Source organism: Lipotes vexillifer, unplaced genomic scaffold, assembly GCF_000442215.2.
Source record: "Lipotes vexillifer unplaced genomic scaffold, Lipotes_vexillifer_v1.1 scaffold995, whole genome shotgun sequence".
Lineage (NCBI taxonomy): Eukaryota > Metazoa > Chordata > Mammalia > Artiodactyla > Lipotidae > Lipotes > Lipotes vexillifer.
The window spans coordinates 1,626,990-1,637,409 of NW_006785389.1; the positions used below are offsets into that span (position 1 = coordinate 1,626,990).

The window sequence follows — 10,420 nt, forward strand, 5'->3', positions numbered from 1 at the left end:
AAAAAAAAAAAAAAAAAAAAAAAAAACTAAAAACAATCTACAAAAAAAGATCACTGACCCTGAATCCTTAGCTGCAACTTTGGGGCTACTGGTGTTCGGGCACTAAGGACTAGGGATGCATTCTGCCTAGCCATAGTAACCACAGCACATAACCAAGGAATTTAAGAAGAAAGCAGTGCCCATGTACCAGATGTGAGGACAGAGCTGCCCTTGAGGAAGAGAAGAAAGGAAGAACCTAGCTCAGAGGATAGGGGTGGGTGTGAGGGCCTTACCCAGCATGCATACAACTGCAAAGTTCTCCAGCATGACATCAAGGTACAGGTGTATCTGAACCTCAACAAGAAGACACCATTCCTCCCAGGAGAAGTACACGGCCACATCCTCAAAGGTCACACTGCCCTGGTATAACAGGGACAAATGAAACCATGAACGGTCTCACTCCTGAAAACCCACAATCCATCTTCCCACACATTTCCCCTATTGCCCAATGAGATGGAGCCACTTGAGACCTGGGGAAGAAAACCTCCCTCCTATGATCTGAACCTCCCATTGCCTCCAGAACACACAGGCAGTCATTTGAAGCCAAAATCCTGCTCTTCTGTGCTGTTTATTCCCACCAGAAAATAAAGGAGACATGCACTTACCTAAACCAACTCAACCTCACCTCAAAGTACTTCCACATACTGGTATGGGTTCTAGGAGTAACCTTCCATACTCCCTCCATAGAACTTCTGGGCCTGCACTCAGTACCCAGAGCATGAGGTTCTCCAAGGTCCCCAAACCAAAAAGCTAGTAGAATGGCAAGTGAAGAGCCCTAAGACACCTCAAATACAGAGAATGTGTGCGTGGGGGTCAAAACAAGTGAGGGATTGGGACAACCTCCATTAACCAACAGTGCTTCTGCAGCCCTGGGAATCTGTGGGAACAAGCAGGCCATAGAAGAAAGTGACCATGGTGGTACTCCAGGGGATCAGGCCTTCCCTGGCTCCATGGCGGAACCAGAGCCAGGTAACCTCGGGCTGACTGGCCAATCTCCCCTCCCTGCCTCCGTCCCCAGTGCTACCGTTTATCAGTTGTGACCTTAGAAATGCCACAACTTCCCTCTGCCTCAAAGTTCTCATCGCCCACCTACAGTCTTTTCTTTCACAGAACAGGCTTTGGAGAATTTTTAAAAGCCTAACTCAGATTGTGTCCTTCCTTTGCTCAAAACTCTCCACCGCTCCAAGGGCCCTAAGAAGAAAGGTATAGCCTCTCAGCTACCACTGCAGATGCAGCCTGGCCTCAAACTTGGTTCCTCGCAGAAACAAGACGGAATACACGTCCCCGGAATGTTCCTGCTTCGGTTGCATCTCCAAGCCTCACTCACACCGCATACACTGGTGGTCAGAAATAGATAAAACACCCCTGAAGCCCTCACTGTCCTGGACCAGACGTGACCAGGCGCCAGTCACTCGGGGCGTTCGTATTTCGGTGGGGAAACTGGCAGGCGAGAACCCGGAGACCGCAGCGTTTACCTGAGGTGGGCCCGTCAGCGCAGGAGCCGCCATCGGAGCCTTTGCGCGGAGTGGAGCGGCGACAGTCCAGCAACCGGGTCGGAGTCGGCACGGTTACCCCCCGCAAGCGGCGGCGTCGTCCCCGACCCGCCCCTGTGTAGTGCGCACAAACCCTCCACTTCCGCCTCCCGGGCCCCTCACCTTGTTCCCAACAGCGCACAGCGGAGCTATTGAACAGGTCTACAGTCTCAACAACAATCAAAACGTCCCCCACAAAGACAGGAAGTCCCCCACAAAGACAGGAAGTCCCCCTCCCTGATGTTCCCCTCCCGGAAATGCCCCTTTTCTAGATTTTCATTGGATGAACGTTCCCTTAGCGCAAGTTCTTCTGGGTAATGTAGTTCCGTGGCCTGAAGCAGTGGCGCCCACACTGGAAGCACAAGGAAAAAAGCCAAACAGCACCGAGCGGAGCGCTGGGAAATCAGCTGGGGTGGGAGGGGGGCGAGGAAGCGGCTCCATCCCTCTTCAGGTCTGGGTGGGGATACATGAAGGAAAGGGGGGGTATACTTCAGAGCATTTATTTAATCTCAGACTCCCTGAAGCCAAACCACGTCGACATCCAGTGGTAACTAGAAGTAAATAAACATCCTATTGCTCTTGAAATGCGTGCACGCTGAAGTGCTAGAGTCATTTTGTAAGCTATGATCAGGGACAAGAAAAAAGACAGGACTCTGACTGGGAATCTGGAAAGGAGATATTGGGCAGGCCTGATGCAGCTAAACAAGAGGGAAAGCACAGCTTTTGGTCCCCCCAGCAAAGGCTCTCCTGGCTGCATAGTCAGTGATTGTGCCCAAGTCACTGAGAAAAAATGACGGATGATCAGGCCACCCAAAATGGCTGTATTCTGGCTCTATGTACATCCCTGCCCCACCAGTCTGATTCACCTGCACCCTACTCACATGGCTGACCTTCCCTGTTAATCATAAGGCTTGTTCAGTCAATGCCTACCTTCTTGCCCTAGCCACAGGTAGTGATTGTTCTAATCTTTAGATCATAAGTTCTTCACATTGATAGTTTATCAAAGGGGCTGAGTGCTGTTCTCCTGTGATGGTTTCCCTGAGAACTGATGAGCTAACCTCACGTCAATTCCCTCTAAATCAGGTAAACTCCTTCTGCCCCCCCAGTAAAAAAGAACTGCAGTCACATTCTGCCTCCTGTCTGCAGACCATGGTGGGAGTGTGTCTCCAGGACCTTGCTCTGGATAAGTAAGATCCCCTATCCATTAAACCATTGATGTCTCTGTCCTTGTCTCTGGGCTCTTTCTTTGGTCTTCAGGCTGGGCAATTATTCATATATTATCCTGCCTATGGGACAAGACCCCTTACTCTCTCCCAGCTGACCAGTGTCTCCAGCTTCCACCACCCCCGCCCTGCTGTGGCACCGCTCCACAGGGAGAAGGCAGGGCCAGTGTCTTTTCTCTGCATGTATGGTGGAGTGGGTGAGCTGTGGCCAAACAGCTACCGTCAGAGATGTGGGCTGCTTCTCATGTACCGGTGGAGCAAGTTCCCACAATGGCCACCGCAGCCCCACCTGGGCTCTGCCCTGGGACTGGGCTGCCTCTTCATCCATAAATGGAGTCTTTCCCTGGTCTTGACTGCTTCAGATCCAGCGACATGTTGGGGCATGGAGTTAGTGGAGCCAGAGCATTTCTTCTGCTCTGGCCGGGGTGTGTGGTGAACCTGCTCACTGGAAACCTGCAGCTGCTGAAGCAAACCTCTCTCTGCCCGGCCCCAGGACCAGGTGGGAGCATGCACACTCCTTCCAAACAGAGTCCAGTCTCCTCCAACATTTCTCTCTGTCCCACTTGTCCTCCAACAAGTAAGGAGGCTTGCCTCTACCACATAGAACCTAGGACTGGGTCACCCAGTCTGTGGCTCGATCAGCTCACTGCCCATGGTGGGTGTCTGCCCATGTGATCTCTCTTCTCCTCTGAGTCCCACAAATCTAGACCCCAGTGCTTTTCTTCCCTTCCTGCCGGATTACGTGTGTATGATGCTTACAGCCTTGGTTGTACAGGAGCCCTTCTGCCAGTTTTCATTTAGTTTTCAGTGAAGATTGTTCCACTGTAGACGTATTTTTGATGTGTTCATGTGGAGAAGTGAGCTGATGTCCTCTTACACTGCCACCTTGAGTTCCTCTCAGCTGGTCCATAATGAACAAAAACAACCAAATGAGAAATGAACCTATATTGTTTGGAGGACAAAACGTCACTTCCTTCAACACCAGAGACTGACAAAGCCTCTCTCTTTGCCTAAGCTTTAGTCAGACTCCTCTGAGCGTTCTTTCCCATAGATCTTGGTCTTTGACCCATCCTTGCAGGGCCAGGTGAGCCAAGTTTTATCAAGAAATCTGCAAAGCCCGCTTAGTAAGAATAACTCCCTCAGTGATATCTGATCAAACACCTATTTCTTATCCTCGATATCTGACCTCTACGGCAAGATTGTTAAGTTGGTTTACCAAGAACACCCCTTACCCTGTTTTCTGTTAGTAATTGTCCATCCACTGACCCGTTCACTGTACTCCTTGGCTCAAATCCTCAGCTGTCTTAAAGTTGAACTCAATATTTCACCTATATTGTCAGAAGCTTGACACATCCAAAATATTGATAGTTCTGAATAAAGAATTCCTTACCATTTTAACAGTGTCAGAATAAATTTTTCCCTTAACACTGTTAAATCCATTTCAGTCAAACATAAATCTACTCTCTGTAGACAAGGACAGAGTATTGGGAGGATCCTTACGCACCACCAAAAAGGGCACCTAGGGAGCCACCTGGGCACTGAGGGATTGGATCTCACATGTACCCTCCACAATCCTCTAAATCCATAGGAGGTATTGATAATATCCCCATTTCAGACCTGAAGTAATGGAAGGGCTGAGAAGGGACTTCCTCAAAGTCACAACCCCAGAGGGGACTCAGTCAGAATCCACAAAGAGGTCTCTAGAATCTGCAGCCTCTGCTCCTTGCTGTGGCTGCTCAAAGGGAACAAATGCTGTGAAGGGGATTTGAAAAGTCCCATTTCCTACCCAATGAACTGTGGGAGAGGACCCAGGGAGTTCAGATGGAGCAGGAATCAGAAAGGTCACGGAGGGCACTGGGGTTGTAGTTTAGGTGGTAACAGAGTGGGAGGATGTAAGGGCATATATCCTGCAGCAAATGGACCATTTCTAGAGAGGAAACTGTGGCCCACATACAGGGTATATTCTGCTCTGCTTGTGAACCCCCAGCAATGGACTAGGAATTGGGATTCAATGTTAGGTCACCTGGTTCAGGTCACAAGCAGTCTGGTCACTGTAGTCCTCTTTCACTCCCCAAGCAGGTTTGGGGACTCAAAGAACACCTTGCCCATCCTGACACCCTCTGTACCCTTCTCCCCAAGAGTCCCTCTCATTCCCTCCACCCCATGCTGATGGACAGGACTATCTTTTCACTGGGAACAAACATTGATGGCTTTCCTGTGAATGACCCCACTTATCTACCCAACCTGCCCAGTGCTCGGAATCTATTATTATTTTTCCCATTTGTGAAAGGAGGGGTCTGCACCTCAGAAAGTTTGAGGGACTTCCAGAGTGGCATTCAGCTGCCATTCCTTTGATGAGAGTGCATCCTCTACACTGAACAGGTGCACTGGTTTCTCTTCTGCACCTCCCTGCACAGAATCCATCAGCTGTGTCCCGACCATGAACTACCCACAGCTCACGTCTGCATCCACACCAGGGCCTCCAGCTCCACCTCCCCCAGTGTACATCTCCCTGCAAACACCTTTCCTTTTGTGAAGTTGTTCACAGGGACAGCAGCACGAACCCAACAAACTACACAGGGTCTTCAGCATCGCCCCAAATATGACACGTACCTCCACCATATGCCATATGCAGTGATTTGTTTCCAAGGTCGTGTCCATGTTCTTCATGAACCCACTTCACAATGTACCTGGGTACAAATTGTCCTGGTATTTCGAACCCTGTGAGGGTCCCTGAAGGACAAAGAATGTCCACTGCAGCACTCTCCCTGTAAACAAGGCTCTTCCTCCTAACCCCCTCACCCATCTCCTTACAGCTCCTCCTACCCACCGGAAAAACATAAATCACCGAATGATTGCTAATCAGCAAGAACGTGCCCAAAACTCCTCAGGACTCACCCTTGACAAACCTTCATCCAAATGCTAAGGGCTGAATGCAGGCTGACACCTCACATAAACCCTGTAAAACCCCACCCAAAGTCCTTGCTTGATAAAGCTGCTCACAGGTGTGAATCTCCAGCTTGTAACAAGGTGGTGACCCAGTCCCTGAACTGAACACCATCAGTGCATCACCAAACTTGCAGTGATGTGGGAGAGGCTATACTTTCTAAGCCAGTCTGCACCCACCTCATCACATGGATCCACGAGAACTGTGTGATTGTGTGTGGCCCACACGCCAGAATGTTGAGCATCCCTATCACACGCCTGTCCCACAATCTATCTGGAGTATTTGTGTGGCCACACCTGCCATGCTGGGTCAGCACCTCCCATTTTATTTTCCCAAGGTTTCATTTCTGTCACACATCTTTTGTGCTGTGGTACATGAGCTTGTACGTCCAGGCTGCATTGAAGGGTGTTAGCATTCAAAATCTAACACACTGTGTCCCCAGTTGTGCTGATATGCAGTAATATTTAGAATACTTTCATGTGCAATAAAGTTACCAGAGTTATGTGAGGGCTCTTTTCTTTTAGAAATACATGCTAAGAAATTACGTATTCAATGACATGATACCTGGAATTATAAATTTAAAAATCACTACATACATGTTTCACAAGCATAAAAATGTGCATGATATGATAAATGATCTAACTTAGGGGTAGGATCCAACAGTCATTCCGTTTATATAAACACTTGAAAATAGTCATCACAAAAGTAGAATATGTTCTTGCATCAGTAATTTTAAAAAAATATTTATTTATGTGGCTGCATAGGGTATTAGTTGTGGCATGTAGGATTTTTCGTTTCTGCGCCCGGGCTCCGCTCTAGTTGTGGCATGCGGGCTTAGTTGCCCCATGGCATATGGGGTCTTTGTTCCCTGACCAGTGATCCAACCCGGGTCCCCTGCATTGGAAGGCGGATTTTTAAACATTGGACTACTAGGGAAGTCCCTTGCCACAGCAATTTTAATGTTGAGGATAAATTAAAAATAGCAGGAGGAAACTGGTTTCAGGGGTGTGCACAAGTATCAAAATGTCAAAAGGTACATTTCAAATACTTGCAATTTATTCTAAGTCAACTATACATCCATGAAACGATTCTTAAAACAAATATGCAAAAGCTGTCACTTTATAATCATTCTACTATGGTAACTACAATCTTAAAATTATTTGCTGCTGCTGAACGTGTAAGGTGGAAAAAGTATACAATGGTGGCCTACTGGCAATGCTTCCCAACTCCATGTTCGGTGACATTATGTTGGCAATTTGATATTGGCTATGGTGGGAAATTGGCAAACACTACAAAACAGGGCTTAATTTACTGTGTTATTGAATGTTTGGACTTAGGCCTGAGGTAGCATATGTTAATGCAGATTTATCTTAAACATGTATAATGTATGTGGTCATTACATCATGCATAGTAAAAAAAAATTGAGGAAAACAGGAGAACCTATTCCAAATTACAATTACATTCAGAAAAAAGTCACTCACATTATTGGTGAATGAGTGAAATCTCACAGATGTCTTTGTTGTTTCCCTGCTCACCTATTTGTCAAAAAAAAGAGAAAATAGGCAAATCTCACAAAATAAAAGTAGGCAAAAGATAGGAATAGAAATTTAACCAGACAGGACACACACTAAGTTCTGGTTAGGACTTAGTTTGCATGATATGAAGATAAAATGCTAAGATGCCTAGATGTTTCAACCAACACCTGTAATATAATAGTTACACTTTGAATGAGTTAATGTGAAAAATTATATGTAAATATAATTTCTATACATTTTGAAGTATGGATTTTTGGTTATACTTCAAGTTTGTTGCTAAAAATTTTTTTTTTTTTTTTTTGTGGTATGCGGGCCTCTCACTGTTGTGGCCTTTCCCGTTGCGGAGCACAGGCTCCGGACGTGCAGGCCCAGCAGCCATGGCTCACGGGCCCAGCCGCTCCGCGGCACGTGGGATCTTCCCGGACCGGGACATGAACCCGCGTTCCCTGCATCAGCAGGCGGACTCTCAACCACTGCGCCACCAGGGAAGCCTGCTAAAAATATTTTTAATAACAATAAACATGTGAAAATGAGGGCTGAACACTCCATTGTCTTCAAGAAGGAAGGGTGAAGTTGGAGAGCTGAAATCAGAGGTGGTTTTTGATCTTCTGTTCACTCGCTGTTAATTGGGAAGAAGGACTTTATTATGGATCTCAAACTCTTCATCTGTGAAGGAATTATCTTTCTGCTTCCTCTGTTCATGGGTATGAAGTGAGCATTAAATGCAATAATGTATGTGAATGAATAAAGAGCATTTTTTGAGGAAAAAAAAAAACTTCAACATCAAGAATCCTGAGAGTTGGGGCTTCCCTGGTGGTGCAGTGGTTAAGAATCTGTCTGCCAATGCAGGTACACGGGTTCGAGCCCTGGTCCGGGAAGATCCCACATGCAGCAGAGCAACTAAACCTGTGCGCCACAACTACTGAGCCTGCACTCTACAGCCTGCGTGCCACAACTACTGAAGCCCACATGCCTAGAGCCCGCACTCCACAACAAGAGAAGCCACCACAATAATAAGCCCGCACACTGCAAGAAAGAGTAGACCCTGCTCGCCGCAACTAGAGAAAGCCTGGGCACAGCAACGGAAGACACAACGCAGCCAAAAAATTAATTAATTAATTTTAAAAGAAAAAGTATCCTGAGAGAAATGCAATTAAAATCATAATGATTTCATAGTGCCATTTTACAGTCTTCATTGGAGATGTCTGCCTGCATTAACACTTAGCTTTTAAGTTAGGTTGGTCAAGTGTGGGTCCCAAAGAAGGGTGGGCAAGTTCTTGCTGATTAACAATCATTGTTTGGTCGGTTTCCTAGTTTGAAATTGTCCGTGGTGGCAGTATTTGTATCAGGCAAACTGGAAAATACTACAAACCAGGACTTCATTATATTATTCAAAGTCAAGATTTAAGAATATATGAATAGGGCTTCCCTGGTGGTGCAGTGATTGGGAGTCCGTCTGCCGATGCAGGGGACACAGGTTCATACCCCGGTCTGGGAAGATCCCACATGCCATGGAGTGGCTGGGCCCGTGAGCCATGGCCACTGAGCCTGAGCATCTGGAGCCTGTGCTCCGCAACGGGAGAGGCCACAACAGTGAGAGGCCCGCATACCGAAAAAAAAAAAAAAAAAAGAATATGTGAACAATGCAGATTAAAGTATATACATGGTTTTTGTGGTAATTACATTGTATGTAGCACGCAAAAAATTTGAGGATAAAAATAAGCTATTTATTTGTTAATGAAAAGAAAAATAGTCAAACGATATGAACAGACATTTTACCAAGAAGATATACAAATGGAAAATAATGCAATTAAAACTACTGGTTGCTTAAATTCAAAATTTAAAGAAATTCAAAAGACCGACCATACAAGTATTGGCAAGAATGTGGAAGCATTTTACATGCCCCTGGTGGGTATGTAAAAGCAAACAACAATTTCAGGTCATAGTTTGGCAGTTTCATAAGTTAAGCATTCACCTATTCGATGAGTCAGGCATTATACTCTGAGTTACTAACACAAGGCAAGTGAAAATACATACATATATATAGAATTACACACAAATGTTCTAGCACCTTTATTTACAATAGCCAAAACTGGAAATAACCCAAGTAACCATAACCAAACAAATGGATAAAAAAATACTATAAGTATAGGAAAGAAACTACTCAGCAATAAAAAAATGAACTGCTTATATACGGATCACTGAAGAATCTCAAAATATTTATTAATCATGAATGAAACCAGGGAAAAAAAGTAAACATTTCATTAATAAAATCATATAAAATTCTACAAAATACAAACTAACCTACTATAAATAAAAGTAAATGAATGGTGATCTGTGGGTGGGGGAGAGGAAGGACATTATAAAATGGCATGGGGTAAACTGGAGATGATAGACATGTTCATTATCATGATTATGATGAGACTTTGTGGTTTTATATGTAAATGTCACATGTCAACTATACCTGAATAAAAATTTACAAAATGGTTCAAAAGAAAAATCTAGATCTCTCACTTTTTTCAAAAAATCGGGTCTGGGGAATTTCCCTGGCAGGTCCAGTGGTTCACTGCCATGGCCTGGGTTCAATCCCTGGTCAGGGAACTAAGATCCCACAAGCCGTATGGCACAGCCAAAAAACAAAAACTAACAAACAAAAATCAGGCCTAGCAATCCTATATTGCCTCTCTTTTCTGATGACCTTGAAGGAGCAGCCTTGCTTTAGTGGTAGCAAATACTAATAAGTAATAGATTCCTTCCCACCTGAGTTAACAGGAATGCTGGCTGGTCACAGAGCCACACTGTGGACTAAGGCAGTGGTCCCCAACCTTTTTGGCATCAGGGACCGTTTCGTGGAAGACAATTTTTCAACATACAGGGGTGGGGGTGGGGGTGGGGTGGGTGTGTGATAGTTCAGGAGGTAACGTGAGCAATGGGGAGCAGCAGATGAAACTTCACTCACTCACCCGCCACTCAGCTCCTGATGTGCGACCAGCTTCCTAACAGTCCCTGCTGGTCCAAGGCCAGTGGGTTAGGGAATCCTGGACTAAGGGATTTCCATTCTGTTTCTCTGCCTCTGTAGCAATGGCCTTTAGGTGAACAACCCAGAGAGGCTATAGGAATCTAGAAAAACAATAGCTTATTTTC

The 10,420-nt window shown here is 45.7% G+C and overlaps 1 protein-coding gene across 1 annotated transcript in view; it reads right to left on the reverse strand.

The window, feature by feature from the left end:
- LOC103074883 (zinc finger protein 211-like) overlaps window positions 1-1,547 on the reverse strand; it is a 32,131-nt gene extending 30,584 nt beyond the window's left edge. Inside the window, 2 exon segments of the mRNA XM_082931094.1 lie at window positions 273-399; window positions 1,515-1,547. Of these exon segments, the coding sequence (XP_082787220.1) occupies window positions 273-399; window positions 1,515-1,547 (160 nt within the window).
- Between the last annotated feature and the right edge of the window lie 8,873 nt (window positions 1,548-10,420).